Below are 22,815 nucleotides of genomic sequence, written 5' to 3' on the forward strand. Positions count from 1 at the left end.
GGGTGGTTTTCATTAAAGAGGGGCAACAAACTATTACCGCTAAAAGTTGGCTTAAAGTTCCGCCGTAATTATTTTTTATTACCCAGGAAGGCAAAATGCTAACCGATTCCCTTAGTTCGCTATAAGTTAATATAGACAATTGTTTGTTTTGAAACAAAAATCAATTTAATACACACCATTGAATCAAATTTAATCAAAACAATCAATCAAAGCAGTCGGTATAGGTACACACACATAGAATTGCAGCAGGTGATAAAGGATATATTAAAGTACTCTTTGTATTTATTTACGGATAATATTTGTTTAAATTTAATATTTCAATGAAAAATGTTTATATTTATTGTTAATGTTGTGGTCTTGTTTCCTTATTGCTTTACAAGTTTTCAAATGAAGTTTATATCTATAAAATCTTGGGTTTGCTTTTAATTTTCTGTTCTTAACTAACATATTTTATTTGGTTCAATAGTTCAGTTTAAAGATTTGTTTGTTTTTATACAGAAATTACCTTACATGAACTTTAATTGTGTGTATTCTTTATTCTAACAATACCTATACCACGTTATCTTGTTTTCTATGTGGCATAAGAAATTGGCATTTGAAACCCATTTCGAGTTCGTTTGGAACCCTTCCTTCTGCTGGCAAAGGCTGCTGTTGATTCTCCCATAATTTCCCCGCCTTTCCTTATCCGTATCCCCATCCCTTCGCTGGCTGTTATTCTTCCCAATCTGGTGCGTAACTCTTTGTGTGCATTGTGTTGCCAGCTTTTCCGTGCCAGGCCGTGTAAGTGGCGCACTTGTAACAAATTTTCCGTTTGCGTTTTCCTTTTCTTATTATTTTGCAAGCCGCCACCGCAGGATGTCGTTGGGTGGTGTTTTTTTGATGGGTGGCAGTGGGTGGGTGGTAGGCCCTTTTCGTGGGTTCTGTTTTTCGTATAACAGATTGAGGAAGATTCTCGGGGCTTTTGTGGCAGTTCGTGCTTTGGCTTTGGCTTTGGCTTTGGCTATGGCTTTCCTTTGCTTTCCTTTCCATTTTCTTGTTGCTGTTAGGCAGTGGATGTTGCTGGTGTTCTTGGTGTTGCAGGTTGCCAGTTGCCAGTTGCTGTTGTTGCGGCTACCGTCTTGCCAGGAGCAGAATAAGCCAGCAGACACGTGTGCTTTTCTGCTTTTCTGCTGTTCTGCTTTCTGCTTTTCTGCTCACTTTCACTCATTGCTCACAGCTGCTGCTTTCCGCTTTCTCTCTGCTCCTGGCCTTCTCTCCCGTTCGCTCTCTCCAGTTCTCCAGTTCTCCATTCTCCGTTTTCCATTTTCCGTTCTCTTTTCTATTTTCTCTTGGCCAAAAAGGTGTGCGTGCATGGCCGCCAGGCAACTGCCACCATTTTCCATGGGTACAAGTGCCGTTACTCAGCTGAGCGTGTGTGCGTGTGTGCTTGTGTGTTGTGGCTGTGTTTGTGAGTTCAAGGTCATCTAGCATTTGCAACAATACGAATACAAATTCAGATACATTACGATGAGCCGCGCACATGAAAGCATCCTTTTCTGTTTGTTTTTGACAAATTCGGTTGCCCTTCGCGTCTCTTTTGCATACTATATAGATATTATATAAAAATATATATATAATTATTTGCATGTGTCTGTGTGCGCACCTAATGCTTATCCTAAATAAAATATTTCCATAGTTCAACTAATTGTCCTGCATGGGGTTTTTGGTAATTAGTTTGTAATATATATATTCTGAAATGCATTCAGAAATGTTTGCCTAATGCATTTTTCAAGATGATTTTAAGATGAACTAAGGTTAAACAAGTTCATCATTTTAATTTATAGTTTCATATTTTTTTGGCTTTAAAAACATAACGGTATGAAACTGTTTAAGGTGCTTTTAACCGCATTAAGAATTTTCTTTGGGCTGAAGTGCATCCGAAAAGTATGCAATGAACTCGAGGCGCCAACTTTTCGGTGCTTAAATAATTCATTTTCGGTGGCAGGTCCTCTGACTCGCGATTGCATGCATATCCTGCGAGAGTGTGCATGTATTTGTGCTGGTGCTTGTGTGTGGTGGTGTCTCCTTCGGCTGTGTGTGTGCAAGACAGCTTGTTTGCTCGTTAATTGCTTCGCGTTCCGAGACGGCCAACTTATCGCCGGGCTCCGTAGTTGTAGACCCGAGTTGTAGTCCTGAATTGCGCCCCTGGCATGGCCAAATCAGCTGGCGTTGTTTTTGCTGCTGCTAACTCAATTATACACTCATTAAAACCGTATTTACATTTCGCCTGCGTGCATAGTATATGAGGGAGTGAGTAAGATTTGCCGCAAAAAAAGCTAAGAAATTTGTGGCCACAGAGTGAGTGTGTTGTTCGCAATTTAATTAAAAGCGTATGCCCGCCATCCAGTAATAGTTGAAAGGCGCAAGGTCGTTTCGACATGTAATGGAAAATAGGCTTATGCATTTTGTACGACTCTTCAAAGCATTTGAATTAAATTTATGATTCCCTGTAACTCAATCAAATCAGAATGATATTATCGACATATAAACTTAAACGATCCCTGCTTTAATGTAAATATATGGGCGAACTCTCCCCTTTTTCTGGGAAATACTTATCGACTTTAGTAAGCGACAGTTTCCATCAGCTCGTTCAAGATTGTTTGCAATTCAAGTCAAAGCCCCTCGTGCCTGGCTTTGCATAAGGTTTTGACCTTAATGGAATCGAAGCAAACATAAACACAGTGGGCCAGCAAGATAAATTGGGAATGGGTTGCACGTGCCCTCGCTTCTCGGCCCACACAAACACAGATACTCGACCATTTGTCCTGATGTTGCTGCTGCTGCTGTAAGTGTTGCTGCTGCCGTTGTTGTGTTGCTGCTGTCGTCGCTCATAGGCAGCAATTATGGTTCGTTAGTGTGGCCCGTATTTGAAGTGTGCGACAAAGACAAAAGCCAGAGAGAACAACAACTGGGCCAACAACAAGTGCCATAAAAATTAAGTTAATAAAAGGCAACTACGAGCCGCTTTGTTCTGTCGCCCTGCCTTTCGTACCCTTTATTATTAGAGGGAAAGGGTTTATTGTTTATGAGAAAATATAGGAAACCGGGTATGGTGTAGAATGTTCATTGAACATTGTTTAATAACGCAATATCATTTGTATTTTGACAATTTATTGGTCAACCAATTCTAAGATTACTTACATAAAATGTCCTCGTGACTCTGTCATAACTGAAATAATAAAAGCGAATAATTTTTAGATATTAAAATATTTTTTTTTTTATTTTTCTTTTTGTGGATTTTGTGTAGAATTTCAAAACGGAAACTTTAGTTACTTTATATATGTTGCTCTCATCAGAGAATATGTGAGTTCCAAACCATCCTGCAAGCTCAGGTATCTTATAGTACAATTCAGTGGTCTTTCTTGTTTCAGGCTTCTGTTTTTGTAGTGGGCACGAGTTTTTAGTTTATTCTATTTTGCACTCTTTCACTTACTTCTCCGCGGCTTCTGAAACTGTTATGATTGCTGTTGCCGTTGCCGTTGGTGTTGGTGCCTCTACTGCTGCTACTGCTAAGGACCTGGGGTTAATGCTGAGCGCGGTGTCCTTGGCACGGCCCCTCCATTGTGAGTCGGCATCTTGAAGCGCCGCCTGTAGTGGTAATTGTTTTTCCAGATTGGCCAACATCCCTCCTCGCGTCACTTCTCACCCAGCACCCAGTACCCCGCATTGTTATGACATGACCTCGCACGGGTTAAACATTTATTCCCCTGCTCTTCCACTTTACAGGCACTTACTTCTTGCTGTACGATTTCATCGATTACTTCGATAAGGACGATGCCACGGCCCTGCCACGGGACAAATATCTCGAAATTATGAACAACATTTTCGGCAAAGCAACGCAGGCGGAACGCGAGGCCATCATTTTCCAGGTAACTTTCCATTACGCAGTTGCATCCGCGGTGCAACTGCAATTGCATCTGACAGATACATTGAAAACATTTTTATTTGTTAAATTTAGTATTGGTAATATTTTTTAAACATTTTAAAATTGGTTTGGCCTCTAGCTATAACATATAACGTTACCCTTTAGTCAAGTTTTAGTTAGTTTATTTTGCATGGCAAAGCCGTTTCCAAAAGCTAATATTTTTGCCAAGTACATCCAGAAAAATTCCTTAAAGTGCATTTGTGCAACGTGCGACTGCTCCGTGTCACCAGCAGCATCGTTGCATGTTCTAAACACGTTTAATGCGACGTCCACGGTGACGGCTGGCTGATTGAATTGCATTTAGTGGCTTTATTCATTTACTCTGTTCTGTAGCCGGGAAAACTCATTTTGCGCGTTTTGCGTCAGCAGTGGATATGCTTTTGACAGTTGACAACGGGCAGAGTCTGGAATTAGCTGGCCCCGGAGATTCTCAACGAACCAAAAGCTCTAAAAGAGCGAACGCAAATTGGCTAAACTGACAGTTAACTTCATTTCGTGATTGGCTGGGGATTTTATTTCCGTGAAGTTAGCAAAAATTCCGAACTAGTCTTCATATGATGCGAGCAAAAAACTATTTTACCTAAGAAGCTACGCAGAGAATTTAGTTTTTATACCGATTTTGCTTTCATTAAATTCTAAAACTATTTAGAAACGCCATTCTTTACGGTTAATTATCTGTGGTTGCCAGTAAATATTATAATAGAAAAATACTGCTTACATGTGCATTGGTTTAATTTAAATGGCGCCCAACGTGGGGCTTTTGTCAAAAGGACTCTTTCGATAGGTCTTGCTTAACACCTTAACTATTTAAAATGAAAACACTGATCCCTTGAGTTAATATTTTCTCTCCTTTTTCAGTACACCAGCTGGGAGGGCAATCCGGGATACCAGAACCAACAGCAAATCGGACGTGCTGTGGGCGATCACTTCTTCACCTGCCCCACCAACGAGTATGCCCAGGCTCTGGCGGAGCGAGGCGCCTCCGTGCACTACTACTACTTCACACACGTGAGTACCACATCGGGGGTGACCACTGTATCCGGACCAAATGGACTGTACGGCCTGGCGGCCATTAAATATTTCTCAGGCTTTGACACGTAAGATGGCGTTGAAACGCGTGCGTCCAATCGTAATGCGGTCAAATGGGGCGCAAGTGGCGCAACGGCACAAAAATCCACGATGAACGCAGGCCACTGCAATTTGCGTGTCATTAAAATTGCACACAAGGCTAATGGCAGGCAGTAGTCCAGCTCAGCCCCAAAGTGGATAACTGTCGCAGGTATTCGACACTTGGGGAACTTCTGTTTCAGTCCAAGAAATTTCTACATTTTTTGTAGTATTTAAAATGAAGATAAGTCATTCTTACTTTGGGATTACACTACGAAAACTAGGACTTAGAGTTCCTATTTTATTAATTTTTTTTTAATTTAAAGAGTGCATTAAGAAATGTAACTCTTAGCATGATGCATTTTTCTCGATGTACTCCACTGTGGCTGCATCTCCAACGAAAGCAGTTAAGGCTGCGTCAAATGTCAACGCGACTGTGTGAACCTTAATAATTAATGTCTGAATCATGGTGGGGCGTTTCCCAAAGACCTATGTGTAGCACTGGGGGCTGAAGGGAACCGCCTGAAAAAGCACTGCTTGCGGCTAATCTGCAGCACAGAAAGTGAAAGTTTCTTTAGTCAGAATGAGGTCAGGAGCAGACCCTAGTTGATTGCTTTTGGCCGAGAATAGCTCGAACATGAAGACAAGCCAGTGTTATTTCATTGTCTATAATTATTCAGGTAATGAAAAGTTCACGAACAGGCATCTGTGAAGGTTAAAGCTAAGATAGTAATTAACAAAAAATATTCCAACTTACGTAAGTGATTGGTTTTCCCTTGAATCTTAGAATATTAAATTACACAAACAAAAAATTAAATTAAAATTAGCTTTAAAGTTTAGTTATTTATTTTTTAGATTAAGTCATTATGGTATAGACAATTTTACAAACTAACTATTTCACCATAACCGATGATTACCAATAGGTGCGTTGAGTAAGTGATGTGGTACCGATTTTATTGGCCAATTAATGCGTTAACCTCTTGCGATCGTTCAAGCACATTTTCCATGTAATTGCTTTATTTGTTATGATTGAAAAATCACCGCCAGAGGATAAAGATATCTGCCCAGTCCTATGTCAAGTGCAATTTTACGTGGCGTGTCCGGTCACTTCGTGTGTATTTTTCAATTAATCAAGCAATTTGTTGAAGACAGCCAGAATGCGTGCAATCCATTTGATTGGACTTCATAATGTCACACCTATGGGGCAAGGGTCATTGTGTTTGCTGTTGTCGTTGTCGTAGTTGTTACTGCTGTTGTTGAGTTGTTGGCTGGCAACCTTGGCCGCCATAATTATGGTAACCAAAAGTTTCACGCAACACACGCCCACCAGCGAGTGAAGAACCCCTTGCTCAGAAAAGCCCCTCGTTGGGCGCCAATTAAACTATACGCACACGCACAAGCTGAGGAGGTTGGCCGCCCTGGGCAGACAGAACAGAACAACCGTACAACTACACAACTACTTTGCGGGAACAGGACTGGCAATCGTTACTGGATCGCGACCCTTCGAATGGGAATGTGGGGGGCGTAGGAGCATGGTGGCGGAGTCGACTAATGAAACTTCAATTTACGAGGTCACGGCCCGCATGCCCTGCACGTGTGGGCCATAATTTCTGTCAGTTATTTGTTTAAACGACTTTGGCTGCTCTGCTTGCTGCCTATGGCCGTCGATTGATATCGGCTTGTTGCAGGCCCAGTTGGATCGGCCTAATGATTAACAAATACACAGCTCTCAGAATGCGTATACGCAGTGTGGCCTGTGTATTATATTGATTTTTCGTTCGCCATCTTCGATTCGTTGAATACATATTTACTAACAGCAACAATTCGAAGTCGATATTGACCGATGATAAGTGGTTATTTTGCTGAAGAAATCACTGCAGTAGGCAAATCAATATTACGTATACGCAGTGTGAAAAAAGAAGGGCTGCATGATGTAAAATATATCATTTCCTGATTGATGTTTTACATTATAACTATTAATTTAAATCACTACCCTTCACTTTTGATTTATGGTTCATACCGTGGGCTAGTTGACAGTGATAATCAAACTGTTTTCCCGTCGAGTTGTCGCTCCTTCCGGCTGATTGCACAATATGCAAACTGAGTGCGTGCCGGGTGCCAGTTCGACTGCATTGTTTATACCAAATCGCCCGTTAATAATCCAATAGACTAGCTGGGGCCAAAAGGCTGGCGGGCTAGCTGGCAGGAGTTGGCTGGTTGGCGCCCCAAAAAATGGAAATGAAAGCAAATGAAATTAGTTTTAATTACAGCCGTCAAGTTGCAGCAACAGAGCTCGTAACTCACTTTGCCCATAAACGGGGCCGCGATGGGGCGACGAAGCATGGCGAATGGGGTCGCCAGCTGCTAAAGTGCCTGCCAGATTGTCTATCTGCTTGGCTGGTGACCAGGGGGCAGTCCAATGGCCACATGCTTGACTGGCCAGGCAGCCAGCCCACTTTCCTCCCACTTTTCCCAACATTTTCCGACCCTCTTGCCCGGCTCCTGTTTCAGTTTCATTTTGCCGTTCGCCGCTGACTACTGCAGCGTGCAACGTGCCTGGCACTTAAATAAGTTTTCCTTCTCAACTGCTTCTTGTCCTGATCCGACCCCCCTATCCTTCAACCCATTTTCCGCTTTGGCCGCACTCCACTGTACTTTACTCCACTGTAGTTCACTACTCCTCTCAACTTCTAGACTCTCGACCACGGCGTTTCTCATTATGACCTCCGAGTCCAAGTTTCTCTGCTGTTTGCAATTTTGCGCTTAAATCAAAAAAGTTTAGTCCTCCGCTCCGGCTGCGTACAATTTTTCATTATTTGCACGAAAAGGCGTAAGGACTGCAGGACTTTTATGTTACGTGTGAGTGTACATATATAGAGGACGTGTGTCCTGACAGCCAACGGCCAAGTCGCATAAATTTCCAACGGCTTGGCAGGAGCAGAAAGAGCAAAAGGAGCAGGAGCTGGAGCAGGAGGAGAAGCCCCGCATTACCAGAATTACCCTTGGCATATCCCGGACGCTATTCATTATGCGACTTGGCACTTGGCTGCCAGCCTGTCAAGGTGCAGCTCAAGCAGAGCCCGACTGTGGCCAACTCAAGTTGAATGGTTAAGTGGTTAGCCCTCAGCTTTCAGCTCTTGGCCAGGCCTAATGGTCAGCAGAATCGCATTGGCGGGCTTTGGTTTTTCGCCTTGCACGAGATTGCATTTTACAAGGGGATTGCCTAATTAGCATTTGGGTTGGAGTTGCCGTTTCAAGCGTAGAATTTAAATAAGCAGATAAAAGCTAAGAGTGGCTACAGTGAAGTAGCTTTAACGAAGTTCAACAAAGCCAAAAAGTATGCCTCCCATGTTGTTGAGTTTCAGAAGCTCTTCAAAATTGAATAATTTACTTTGTAGTTTTTATTTACGTGCAGGAATATTTAAGAATAATATTTTTAGATAGGTAAATTAGATTAGTTAAACAACAAAGAACATATCAATTTTAACAACAATTTTTTTTTTGCAAAGTTATGCTTTAAAGTTGCAACCTAAAACGGGAACATATGCATTTGCTCGTCAGTTTTTTGGTCTTATCCTTAGGAAGATGTCACGGCGGACATGGTCCGTTGTACAATAGGACGGATACGCAATGTGGTCGCACATGCACGTACTTATGGCAACAGCCTGTCCTGTCCTGTCCCGTCCTGTCCTATCCTGTCCTATCCTGTCCTATGCTGTCCTGTCCTGCAATTCCGCAACATCATGGTCCCCCAGATGCAGTTGCAGTGCAAACTGAAACTGCCGTGAGATACGTGAAATGGCACCACACGAGAGCATTTAATGCCGCTGCCTGTCAAGGGCGCCAGGGTTTTGGGTCTGAAATGCTGGATTCTGAACTGGCTGTCGACCGGGCGTTTACTTATTTATTCATTCGTTTCTCTTTTTTTTTTACCCGCCGCTCCAGTGCGCGGCATGCTGCGACAATATTTACAATTTACAGGGAACGCCAGCGAGCAGGCGAGCAAAATCAAATAAATAAATAAGAAGGGTAGATGTTTATCTGCATAATTTCTGGCTGAGTTTACGACAGTGTCGCGCGGCTCTGTTCTCATTTTTCGACGGCTTTTCACGGCTTTTCCTTGGGTTTTTCTGTATTTTTTGTTGTACTAACTTCATTTCCCCCCTTTTTTGCAGCGCACGAGCACCTCGTTGTGGGGCGAGTGGATGGGCGTGCTGCACGGCGATGAGATTGAGTACTTCTTTGGCCAGCCGCTGAACAACTCCCTGCAGTATCGACCTGTGGAGCGAGAGCTGGGCAAGCGTATGCTCAGTTCGGTCATCGAGTTTGCCAAGACGGGGTGAGTTTCGGGGCACGAGCTTCTCACCAAGAGCTTTTCCCCAGTTTTATGGCAAACTTAGCCAAGTTTTCCACTCGAATCCCATAACGAAAGCTTTATAAAATATCCCTCGAATTGCAGAAATCCAGCTCAGGATGGCGAGGATTGGCCCAACTTCTCCAAGGAGGATCCCGTCTACTATATTTTCAGCACGGACGATAAGATCGAGAAACTGGCTCGAGGTCCTTTGGCGGCCCGTTGTTCGTTCTGGAACGATTACTTGCCAAAAGTCAGGAGTTGGGCAGGTGAGTGATGATGATATACATATACCTAGATTTAGCAGCCCGACACACTCCGATCCGAAGGTGAATGAAAGTACAGTCATCGTTGGTGGTTTTTGTTTGCCATTATATTTCTCTGTCTGTGTTCTTCTTGTTTCTGCCTTGTGTTGTGTTGTGTCGTTTTCGTTTGTGTGTAAGTTTGGCATACAATTAACATAAATTTGGTATTCGCTACGATATATCGTAAAAAATGACATTAAGTCCGCTAATGGCTGTCGGCATCATCGGAACCACACCTCAAGACGAGCTGCGAATCGGGTTCACTCTGGTCAAGCGAAACATACGAGTCCCGAGTGGATTATTCACTCGGATAATGTGTGCACCTGTGATTCCGGCAATTAAAGTGCCAACCTATCCCAAGACTTTCTTTCGGGAATCTCTGGACAAAGAGCAAGTGTCAATGGGGCTCTGATACGATAAGATGAACACTTACCGTTCGAATGATTGATGATGCCTCAGAGGTGCACTGGGAAAAATATTATTATTTTTACTATTTTGTCAGTTATTTTAAAAAAATATTTATTTTTTTCTGACTATGTTTTCTGTGTCTGTTTAATATTTGAGTAATACTAAAACCATCTGATAACATCGATGATATCACAAATATAATATCATCAAATATTTTATATGTTGAATAAAATTATATCTTAAATAATTTATATGTGTAAAGAATAAATGGAAAGACTTTATTTTTTTCTGTGTGCTATACAGTTTACCTTTGTAAGCTCCTTTCTTTTCACTTAGTCGCAATAGTGAGTCATGGGGGCTGACGCGACTGTTTCGGTGAAAGATCTTATAGTTATGATTTTTAATTTATTTCATTTATGCGTAGCATCATTCGCCGCTGTCCGTGTTTTTTATTTATGGCAATGTCAGCTTTTCAAAATGTGCGCATCAATCAGGGAAATGAGTTGCGAGACAGATCGGACGACTGACCGAGAAAGAAATGTAAATATGCATGTGCCATAAGCCAAAAGTTTTCAGCCTGGCCCTGACAATGATCAATGGGTAGGCCCGTAAAATCCGAATGTCTCTAGATATAGTTTAAACTGTGTGCTGGTGGGCGTAGCGGCTCTTATATGTTTGCACTTAAGACTGTAAAAGCTGAAAAGCCATTAAAGCGAGTGGACGAGTTTATGGGTTTTGGGTGAAAGATCACCATCGCCGAGGACCGCGCCACCAAGTCTGGCGCGCAAGCGAACCACTAAACCACCAAATCGATGAGTGGCACAAAAGAAAATTACTGTCTCACAAATTAATAAAAACTTAATTTATGCTAATTAACCATGGTGGTTTTAGGAGCTAATTTTGGTTTTTAGTTTTACATAAATCCGATCGATCGGGTATGCAAATGAGGCTGGGGGAACGAACTGGGGGACTTGTCGCGAAAGGGCGGGCGGTGCAGCCCCTCTCCTAATGCAGATATCTCCTCAATCGATCATTCGACGGGGATTTGGATTGGGATGTGTGTATATGACAAGCTCCACTTTTGATCTGGCTGCGGTAAAAGTTGCCACTTAGCACCCGAAGTTTTCTAACCTCCCCTTATTCCCCCCGAAATCCTAAAATCAAAGCAAACAGGTTTTTGGCAATTAATTTATTCGCATTTGTATATGTAGCGGTTTATTCTTTATGGCAAACAGCGCTTGCCAACAATGCTTCCCATTTGCCTTAATGGCCATTTAAAATTTCACCCAAGATCTAGTTTGTATTCTTATACAATGGGAACTTGAACTGGTCGTCCTGCTGTTTTTACCAGACACGCTGGCACCGCTGGAGTCGAGAAATGTCACCGGCCGCGATAAATACGCGATTGCCATGTCATAACTCAGGCGCACGCGTTGAGATACGGATTAAAGACCGCTTGTAGATACAATATCTTTTGCATTTGTATGGGCTTTTCTCTTTCGACTCGCTACGTTTCGTTTCGTTTTAGGTTTTTGGTTTTTGGCTTTTAGCTTTTAGCGACACGTGTTTCAAATATGCTCGCCGCATTTAATTCGTATGTGGTTTTGGTGTTGCGGCTGTGCCAATTTATTTCTTCATTATCCGAACGTATAATCTATGGTTTGGTCAGCCTTTTAAATTCAAATTAGCAAAAATTAAATGCACGCGACAGAGTGGCTCAAGAAATATGAACAATTCGGATATTATAAAAGCGATTTATTGCCCAGCTCAGACTGAAGATTGATTTCGAAATTGATTTGCTTCGCTATGTTTTATTGCCTTGCTTGATTTTAAGTCATTTTGCACACTTGCACTTCCCCTGACGGGTATTATAAATTATAAGTCGTTGAGCAAGTTATCCCTGTACTTTAAGCAGCAGAGAAAAAAAAACACTTTGCCGGTCTTTGGGCCTGGTTTGGCGTGTTGAAATCTGATCGCCGGCCGGGCCATTTGAAGTTTGTATCTTGTCTGGTTTGTTGTGGCCAAACAACTTTCGAATGAATTAGCACACGAATTTTGACTGAACATATGTTTGCATAAATGTAAAAAATAATGATATGACAATGCAAAGCAGACCGTTCTGAGGGACTTTTTGGTCAGTCAAAGGTAAGTTCGCGTGAAATTCTCCCTAAGTTTTCTTTTTTGGTTACCTATGCACCGAAACTCGCACCGAAAACCAAATGCTTTCCTTTTTTTTTGATTATACCTTTAAATGTCCTTATCATTTTTGGCTTCACTTGATGGCTTTTGAGCGAAAACAGAGCAGTAGATTAGAAAACATGGCTTTTTGTTGAGAAGAATGGAATTTCATGATTTGGAGAACCTGTTCCAGAACCGCCCACATACATAAATACTCATTATTGATCTGTGCTATATTTTATTTTGAATATAAACTCCGTTATCTTTCTTTTTTCGTAGGTACAGGCTGCGATGGCGATTCGGGAAGTGCTTCCATATCCCCAAGGCTGCAGCTCCTGGGAATCGCTGCTCTGATCTACATCTGCGCCGCATTGCGAACCAAAGGGGTTTTCTAAAAGAAAACCACTTCCGGCGGTAACCACACACAGACACAACCACACACACACACTGGAACTCACACACCATCACAGCCACACCCACACACACTTAAAGTTAGAACCAGTATATAAATAAAATTTAGCAAGCGGAAGGAAACCAAATTTTTTGTAGGCGCAGACATTTGTGTAGGAGCAGGAGATTTGTTTACGGAATTTAGTAGGATCGGTTTGAGCAAGTCGATGGCAATTGCTGAACATTTGTAAATTGAACTTAGAGCTCTACGCACCCTTAGGCAGTCGGAGGGTCGGGCAGGGTCCTTGGAAGGACCCTGGACACCCCGGCCAGACTCCAAAGACCACTGTAGCCACATGCCACACGCCACGCGCCATAGGCCAGGCCCAAACCAAATTGTTTTGTGTAGCACAATGCTAAATTGCTTAATTTGAGAAAGAAATTGGCCAAAGAATGGACGGACGGAATTTTTGATAAATATTAATGCAAATAGAAGAAAAATGAATGTTTGTCATGCCTTCGCTGGCAGCCAAAAAGAAACAAAGTTTACAGATACGTTTACCGAAACGGAAAACTCGCTCAGATGACAGACACTTTTTGCCACGCCCACATTCTTGAGCGATCTTTGAGCGCATTTAATGGCACAATTTTTAGCATTCAATTCGAAAAAGTCCTTGTTGCCTAACGATATTTGGCCAAATTGCATTGGTTTCATGCTTAGGTTGAGGGTTCGTTTGATTTCGATTTACTTTCCCAAGGAAAAACCACACACGAAAATTGTAACCACACAAAATTCTTATGAGAAAAACCCAAATGGAAATTTTCGGAAAATCAACAATTGTATTGTACAAAAATTGGCATTGGTTTATTAGAACGAAGGGAGTAAAAATTAAAACCAAAAAGGAAATGTAGCCCCAAGTCAAGCACTACCCAAGACAAATTTTTTCGAAGCGAACAAAAGCGAAACAAATTGATAAATTGTAATAAAGAATCGATCGAAAAATGACGCTTAAGCATAGTTCGGGGCGAAGACGAAGACGACGATGATATTTATAATGCAAAACATATCAGTATATTATTGTATTTGTACTAAACGTTTTACAAATTGGCTTAGTGAGAAAAGGGGACGGAGGAATAATGAAATGATTTAATACTGAATAATGGTAATTAGAAATTTTATACACATAGCGAAATTGGATCAATGATTAAACACAAAACGTATTGTATAATGAGTAACGTACATGTACTTGGTATGTCTATATCTATAAATAAATATTGTTCAAAACGTAAATCCAGAAAATGAAAGATAAAGATCATTGTCAACCCTAGAGTTCAGTGTGTGTCGCAGACTAAATGAGAGCTAATGAGTAATCGTAATTGTAATCTGTAATCGTAACCGTACTCTGTAATCGTATTAAAGGCATATCAATATGTATTAACTATGAAAAATCGAAACCCTTTCGAAATTTACTAACGTAAGCCACACTGATATTAATTAAGTTATTTTTATCAACAATTATTATAATACCACACACTATCTGATAATACATAGATTCAACAAGTATTAGACTTATGAAGAACAACAACATTAACTGTTTGCTAACATTTGAAAGTTTTAAAACCAACCAATAAATGAGAAAACCCCTAAACCAAAAACCAAACCAAAAAACGAAAACCAATGGACAACCAAAATAAATAAACGATTATTGTATTGTATTAGGTATGAACTGTGGTCGAGGCCTACTGAGCGATGTTCGCTTTCAACTGTAGCATCTAGGAAAATTTATGTGACCCTCTAGCCAGGTGACGAATGCACTTAGGACACTGTGTTCGATTTCGTTATATCTGATACTACTCGTACTCAACACCAACACCAATGCAAGCAACGATATCAAGCCACTCACTTAGAATTCTCCCCATAGTTATACGACAATTGCACCGCGATTAACGAATAATTCAACAATTGTGCGCGAAGCGAATCGGAAGAAGAAGCAGCAGATCCACAAGGCATTCCTAAGTTATGCATTACTTTAAATACATTTTAAAGGGACAAACAAGACAACTAACAAAACGAAACAAATAAAAACACTGCATGATGCGAAATAATACCTTAAACAAAAGGATTTTTTAAGTATATGTGGAACATTTATATTTTTATACCATGCAAGAAGCGAAATGAAAACAAAAACCGAAATTGCGTAAAATGGAGATATTAACAAACGATGAATAACTTTAAAATTTTGTACTAAGCCATTGTCTAAAACTGTGGACACGAAAAAGTGTGAGACGAACTCCAAGATAACTAGCTTTAAACCCTATTCCCTATCCCTATGATTGCACCACGTTCGCCTCTTAACCGAAACCAAAAAAAAGAAAAAGTAAACCTAGGTATATAAAGTAACCGGTTCCAAGACTAGACTTGATAGTTAATCCATTCTGTAGATAGAGTGGGCCAAAGCGAGTGCTGCCTGTGCCAGGACCACGCCCACTTGGCCGGCCTCCAAGGTCAGGTGGGGTAATGGGGTCAGAGGTCACCAAAGGCAGTGTTAACTGTGCGTCCACTCACAGAGAGCATAGAGTTAATAGATATCAAAGAGAAAATGCACGGGTTTTACGTGTATTATGCCTTCTGCCTTCGAATAAAAGAGAAGTGAAAAGTACTCATTCTACGACTACGTTGATATTACCATTGATATGCATTTCCAACACCCCCAACCCCCCTTATTTTCGTCTCACCCGAAATTAGGAATATTTTTTTGTCATTTTGCATGGTTTTCGGCTCAAGCCAAAGAATTGACAATATAATATTTCGCCTTAGAAGCAAAGGAGCAAACGAATGAAAGACAAATTCCAAGTGTTATGCTTATAGATCTAAATTTTTATACATGGACATGGACATGGACACTTCGTCGTCTCTTATTTTGGTGAACGTGCACTAATCGCTACTCGTATGATTTGTATAGATTATGGCTTTCGTTGCGGTTCTTCCAGGTCATCTTTATAAAGTATATATATTAAAGGATAGGACAACCACACACACGCACCAACTCTCTCACACGAACACATCTCAGTGTGCTTTTGCTGTAGTAGTCTGCCAATTGTAAAAGAATTTATATATAAACGAATCGAAACGGAAACGGAAACACTCATATTCTAATCTATGATAATAATGAAAGCATGCTGGTCACACACACAGACACGCACACAAGTACACACACACACATCATAGAAGGACGAAGCGTAGGAATAGGAAATACACGAGCAGCATCCTTAGATGGTTATTGTGTTTGTGTTTTGTATAAGAAATCGAAACCCAAACCAAAACGGAGAAAACATAGTTCAAGTTTTTGTTTATTGTGTATTAAGAACAAGTTAAAAATTGTATCAGCTACGACATCTGATAATAAAATCGAAATCTAGGTGGTAGACAAAACTCTCTGTACAATGTAATAAATATGTTGATTGCTATACAATAGAATACAATACACACTCACATAAAAAGCAGATATATAAATATAAATCTGATGAAGTTAAAACATATGATACGATAAAAACTGAAGAAACCAGGCACAGAAATGCATTTGACATCACAACAATTCTCACAATTAGAATTAAACGGCAGAGAGAAGAGGTTTAGTAAAATAAAAACACAGAGTCTTTTATGTATAAAAATCAAATACATATCAATATATGGCCTATTGTTTATTTAGTTTAATTATATATTATGGATAACACACTTGAAAGCAGCAGGTGTGCAGTAAGGCTCTGATTTATGACTTTTTAAGTAGGAAATTTGTATAAATTAAGCAGCAAGCAAACACAATACAAGCAGAAACAAGCCAGAGAACGGAAAACAAAAACAAAGTGTGGTTAAATATGTGTTCTTACTTGTTAGTGGTAATAAAACAAAGGTAAAAGTATAAAAAAAAACAATTAAGCAACCAAAACTGTAATTATAACTGTTAGCTTTTAATCATGCCAAGCATTTTCCGTTGAATTCCCCGAATTTCGTTTCGAAAACTCGCTTGAAGATATATGTTTTCACTTAGAACACACGGATTAGCTTATATTGCAAGTTGTAGTTGCCCCCCCCCCACACACACACCCCCATAAAAACACCCACACAGAGATAACTGCCCATTTGAGTAATGTGTAATGTCTATGGAACTACTTAATGGCAAACAAATACTCGAGTCGGGCATCACTAATGCAAATAAAGTTAAAAGGTAGCTAAAAATAACAACTAAGACAACTTTTGTTCACGCAAAAGAGCAAAAGTCAAGAGCAGATCGAAAATTAATAAATCGAGACTCATAAAAGTGAATACAGACAACCATACTCATACAGCTAGTACAATGGCAGCTCCAAAAGTCCTCATCTTGTGTTCCAAATTTGAATATATCATTTGATGGCGACGCTTTAGTGTTCAGCAAAAGTAAACAGATACAAACCAAAGGCAAAAATTAATGCAGAACTCTATTTAATGTATATGACGATGTTTGTTTGTGTGTCAATGACGGAACGTTGTTAACGATTAAATTATAATTATTATTGTCGCAGAACTTACTTTAAATTCAAGGAAGACGAAATGAGCATTCATTTCGTGAGGTGCCGGCCTCGCGCAGACAACAGATAACATATGCAAACCATAATTGCTGTTTTAAGATATTAACTATATATAAAAAGAAACATATATATATACAGACATACATCTAGATTGAAAAATATGACATGGGCATACAAAATGTAGGGATCATTTTACTGAATATTATATACATACTACTACATATAATCGAAACCAAAAAATGAAATTCTGCTAAACAAAGAAACAAATTAAAATTGAATGCTAAATGTAATACGATTACTGAAACTCAAGAGAAAGTAAGCAACTACCAAGAGAAAATGTAATGTGTAAACAATTGAAACCCGCATTGAAGCAGCAAAATGAATACAAAAATTTAAGTGAAATTATATTACGAAATATATTGTATATCGATACAAGATGGATACAAGTAAAATACAAATAAAACTCATGTATCATGTACTAAACAAACAGCAATCCGCTTTTATTTCCCGCCCCGGCCGTCGATCATTTGCACATCTGTCCATATTTTCAGTAAGTCATCATCAGCTTCAGGAAGCGCCCCTTGTGAAAAACATCAGAGACAACGGCTCCATCACTCCCGACTTAGTAACTGCTAATTACACCGCACTTTGCATTTGCATTAAATCAATAAAAACTGAAATGATAAACACCAAATAAAATCGCATATTTACAGCTCGCTTAGCCGAAGTGCAGAAAACTTTAATTTATGATGCATATAAATCCACAATTATGCCGCCACTTCCGCGTGCCGACTGCAGACCGAGATATGCAAATTAATCACGGCAAATTAAAAGGAAAGGTGCCCATAAATGCCCACCGTAGTGCTGCCCCGTCCACCTAATTTGCGTGCCAACATTTGTCAATTTGCCCAGGGTTCAGGGCTTTTACGGTCGCCATTTCGTGCCCGCAATAAAACTTAAAGTGGCCCCGACCCCAGACACTGGCTTAGCTTTGTGAAAAGTCTATCTCAGGTATTCCACCGGTTAACGAATCTCCATTGCTCTTACTCGGAGTTATAAAAAATCAAATCATCTTGAGCATTACTTTCCATTACAAATATTCATAAAATAATAACTATTAACTAACTAACTATTTTTATTTGGCTGAGGCCTTTGTTAAATATTTCCAATTATAATCAAAGCAGATATTATCTATGATTGGTAATATTTTATTACATTATTTAAAATGTATTTAAACTACAGACCATTTAAGTTGGATTAACACACTCTGCCTTCCTCTTTTGCTTTACTAAAGCCATTAACCCTATTTTATGAAAACAATTCTCGAGAAAATTATATTCTTGAAGTTAGCATATAAATTAAATCGATTTTTATCTCTTCACACTTCGGGAAAAATAAATTAAAATTGTTGATAACTCTTCTAATTGTTTTACTAGTTTAAGGGAGATCAAACCCGAAAAGTCCTAAAGTTAAAGAACATTTTCTAAAGCCCAAAAATTCATAAAAATCTATGGACAATATTTAAAAAGGGTAATAAAAGGAGGAGGATGCATTGTCATTAGGCCTTGGCTCCCAACGCGGTCGCTGGCATAGAAGAGCCGACAGCTCTGTAAATGCAAATTAGCATTGCAGTCGACGGGCACTTTATTTGAGTATTTGAGTACATAGTCGTTAAGTCTCTTTATGCCCGGCATATTTAGTAAAGTTTATGTTGTTTCTGTATCTTCTCTTGCAGAACTTGCGCAGCAGATAACCCGCGTGGCCTCCTCAACGTTTGTCTACCTGAAGACCTGGCTAATTAGTGGCTAAAAGGAGTCTTTTTAAATACCTCTCACCAAATGTTATAGTTAATCAGGGCACTATTCAAATTACTTCCACGGAAAGCAACAGAAAGGCTGGATAGGATAGGTAGGCTAAGAATGTGATAATAAATTGGTAAGGGAAGACTGTAAAGGAGACATTAGATAAGACGAATTTAGGAACGTAATTCCCAGGGCTTCGAAATTCAGTTTGAAACTGAGTAAGATAAGATGAGATAAGATATCGAAGAGGACATGTGCTGGACACCCTCACAATTAGAAACTCGTACTTCCCCACTCCAAAGTTATTCACAAGAAATACAAATAAAATTGTTCCGCTTGATTGATGCAGACTCTGTCTATTTGCGAAGTTTAAGTATTTCCGTTTCTAGCCGGTTTCGCGGACGCCATTACTTAGTTTTAATCGATCCGCGGACAATCGCCGAGCGGAGTTAATCTTGCGATCAAATAGGTTTTTACACGCGAAAGGCAGCAGCAGCCGCAGCAGCCTTCAACCTGACATATGAATAATTTAAATTTCGCCATATGCCGTGCTGCGACTCTATAAACCAACCGAGCTGAGAAGTCGAGCCAACTCGAATCGAACCGATGAGCCATAGCCGGCGCAGACTTCTTGGCAGCGTTCCTGTCCATTGACCCAGCATGGAGCCCCAGACCCGAAAGAAACCCTCGTAAACTGGCTAACAGACAGGCCAATGAAAAACTCTTGGCCCGTCATAATAAGCCGGGAAGAAAGGGGCATCTTGTGTTCGGAAGATATATATATTGGCCAGATAAATGAGCCAGCACACGGCGGAGACAACCAGTCACCACTCGTCGTAAATCTTCGGTTCGCTTAGGTTTTCTGTGGGGATGGATATGGAGATGGGTCTGGAGCTGGGGATGGGCCAGCTAATTCTTCAATAGAAACAGAACCAGTTTCCAATTATCGTTTTGCATTTGGAGGTGGCCTGGTCGGGCTTTCGCCGGCAACTGTGTTTTGCTATGGTAATTTCGACGGAAACGTGGCTAGATGGCCTGTCTTTGTGAAACAAATTGTTAGTGTCAATTAACATATATGGGCTGTGGCCAAATGATGCTGCCAATAAAAAAGCAAAAACTAAGCAGCTGCACAGTGAAGCACAAGCGATTATAATGGTGGTAAATCCCTTTGATCTAGTATAAATAGAAGGGGATTCCGGCGACTGTGAACCATTTACAGTCGCCAATCACTAATGACCTGCCCATCCACAACCGGACCGGCGGCTTAATCAATTCCAATTAAATGTTCACAGCTTTTCGCGATATGTTTTGGGAACTCGCCGCCTCGAGGTCACTGTTCCTGGGACTCAAAGAAGGTGTCGGGCTTAGTTCCGTCCAACTGAAACCAATTAGCAGGTGGGGTTCCATTCCCGGACAACATATGCTGTCTACAAATGATGTCAAGTCTGGTATTGGAAAGGTTTTATGGGCCGGGAACTACACTCAGAAAGAAAATAAATAAAAGATAAAAATCTTTTTATTAAATTTCCTAATGAGAATCTTCACAAATTTTAAATTAAAATATCCATAAATTTTAGTTTTAAAATAAAGTTTAAATTTATGTTAGCTAACATTTTTTTGATAAGACTTGTCAGCCTTTTTATTAATTGTAAAATTCTTCTTTTACCGAAAAGCTTAGGATAAATAATAGTATACCAATGAAATGTTTTATTCATTTTAATCAAATCTTTTATGAGGGTGTACTATCCCGAACAATAAACTGCAGCATCTCTATTAATATTCTCATTTATGGCCACACTAATTCGTAGGTGAGTGGATGACTCGCTGTGCAAATATTGTGATTCGATGGAAATTGTCAAGCTGCGTATAATGCGCCATCAAAAACAATTATAGTAATGTCTTGAGCAAATATTTTTAGCCGCCTTCGACGTAATCTAAAACCCAACCGCTGACGCAGTGTGCGAAATCCAAGTTCAATGGAATTGTTTATGTCTCTACGGCTGAGAGAAATGACCCACTTGCCTCGAATATACCACCCACACGTGCGGCGCTTCTTGGCCAAACACTCAACTTGGCTCTGTAACATGAGTTATCAGGTTATCAAGTTGGCCAAATGCAGAGCACACGCGTCGCTCCAAGCGTGGAAGATTCATTGCCAAGTTCGTTGGCACTTCCGGAAGGTCAGGAGAAGATAATGGCCCACAAATCATACCACAATTGTGTCTCTGTTTACAGAATTGGCCATGGTGTGGCTTATATAGCCCAGGGTCGATCTTCTATCGATCGCGGCTGTTGACAAAATGGTTTGTCGCCGCGTTTGCCAAATATGGGGCACTTAACACGGTGACTCAGGTTACGTTTTTGGGGTATCCAATTTTCAAGCTCTTCAACTTGCCAATTGTTCTGCAAAATTCGGAGGTTTCCTTAAGTAGTCAAAATCACTACGGCTGATTGTGTTTCCTTAGCAGAATTAATTATTATGAACTTGATTGATAGATCAGGTGAAATTCCACTTCACTCAACACTCACTACACATCCAGTTCAGATTGGTTGGCAGCTGTCAAATAAATTACAAACCGAACACATTTTTTTTTTCATGCGAGAGCAAGAGTTTTAAAAATTTAGAATTTTTAGAGTAACGGTTTGGGATTTGCAAAATTTACGTGAATGTTGAGGACCGTCCAGACCTGTGCCGGCCAACAGGTGCGCTGCCTGGCCAGCTATGGCTCCAGGTTCACGTACCAGAGCCACTCGATGTCGCATCCCCATGGTCGGATCGAGAATCACTACCAGGTGCTGAACGTGCCCGTGGGATCCAGCGACCGGGAGATCAAGAAGGCCTTCATCGAGCTGTCGAAGAAGTACCATCCGGATGCGAATAGCCAGACGCGTGACTCGGAGGTCTTCATGAGGATCTGCGAGGCCTATCAGACGCTCCATCGGCACAATTCCCGGCAGATCTATGACTCCCGGCTGCGGATGCAGCACCAGAACACATCCCCACCGGAAACCACGTTTACGGGTGGGCATGTCTATACGGTTTGGTCGCAATATCAGTCCGCCGTGCGAAACAAGCAGATGGGAAGGGGTTCCAGGCGGTTTGGAGGCGTAAAGACCATCATCTTTAAGGGAAAGGTGGTAAACAAGTGGCTGCCGGTGCGAACGACCCTGGCCGATCTTCAGAGGTTGGGATTTGAGGGATCCTGGCAGGATGAGTACTCCTTTCCCAACAGCCCCATCTTTTACCTGTACCTAGCGGGATTCTGCGTCGTGGGCGGACTGGTTATAGTGGATGTAATCAGCCGATTTCAACAGCAGCCAGTACCAGTAGAAAATGAATGCGTGGATATCGAAATAGATCCTGTGGCCTCAACAACAACACATCCAACCATCCATTCTACCTAACTTTGTTTTTCTAGCGAATCAGCGACAACTCATGCATATGCATAGGACACTGCCTTCGTTGTACTCCCTGGTCTCGTTTGAAAGAAAAATATATAAATCTGTTCGTTAATTGTGTGAATCTCTCTGTGAAACTACAACTTTGTCTGGCAGGCTGATTATGCATACATAATTTGTCATTCCAGCATAACCGATCGGATTGTACGAACAAGTTTCGCGATTCACGACTTCTAGTTCAGTTTTCGAGCTAATTAAGAATTATGAAACCTAGCGCATTTGCTTTTCATCTTACCCTAGGATAAATGGGTACTTGAGAACTCTGATGACGTTCAAGACTGT

General features: G+C 40.7%; 2 protein-coding genes across 4 annotated transcripts in view; both read left to right on the plus strand.

Annotated features, from left to right (window-relative positions):
• The window catches only part of LOC119563437 (acetylcholinesterase), a 39,299-nt gene extending 19,933 nt beyond the window's left edge, over positions 1 to 19,366 (plus strand). Inside the window, exons 5-9 of one of the 3 annotated variants that reach the window (XM_037876826.1) lie at positions 3,766 to 3,908; positions 4,823 to 4,972; positions 9,247 to 9,410; positions 9,531 to 9,694; positions 19,008 to 19,366. In XM_037876826.1, coding sequence (XP_037732754.1) covers positions 3,766 to 3,908; positions 4,823 to 4,972; positions 9,247 to 9,410; positions 9,531 to 9,694; positions 19,008 to 19,081 — 695 coding nt within the window. In that variant the 3' untranslated portion in view covers positions 19,082 to 19,366. Of the gene's footprint in view, positions 1 to 3,765; positions 3,909 to 4,822; positions 4,973 to 9,246; positions 9,411 to 9,530; positions 9,695 to 12,595; positions 17,760 to 19,007 lie in introns of those variants that run through there. The other 2 variants (XM_037876823.1, XM_037876825.1) reach the window with 2 other exon arrangements.
• A 2,238-nt stretch (positions 19,367 to 21,604) lies between these two features.
• Positions 21,605 to 22,588, plus strand: LOC119560561. The gene has a single exon (XM_037874082.1). It carries the CDS (start codon positions 21,742 to 21,744, stop codon positions 22,477 to 22,479), a length of 738 nt encoding a protein of 245 aa, XP_037730010.1. The 5' UTR covers positions 21,605 to 21,741; the 3' UTR covers positions 22,480 to 22,588.
• Positions 22,589 to 22,815: the final 227 nt, after the last annotated feature.

Source organism: Drosophila subpulchrella, chromosome 3R (genome assembly GCF_014743375.2).
Source record: "Drosophila subpulchrella strain 33 F10 #4 breed RU33 chromosome 3R, RU_Dsub_v1.1 Primary Assembly, whole genome shotgun sequence".
NCBI lineage: Eukaryota > Metazoa > Arthropoda > Insecta > Diptera > Drosophilidae > Drosophila > Drosophila subpulchrella.

Excerpts from the sequence above, each read along its gene's own strand:
- LOC119560561 (XM_037874082.1), top strand. The coding sequence starts at position 21,742 with ATGTTGAGGACCGTCCAGACCTGTGCCGGCCAACAGGTGCGCTGCCTG.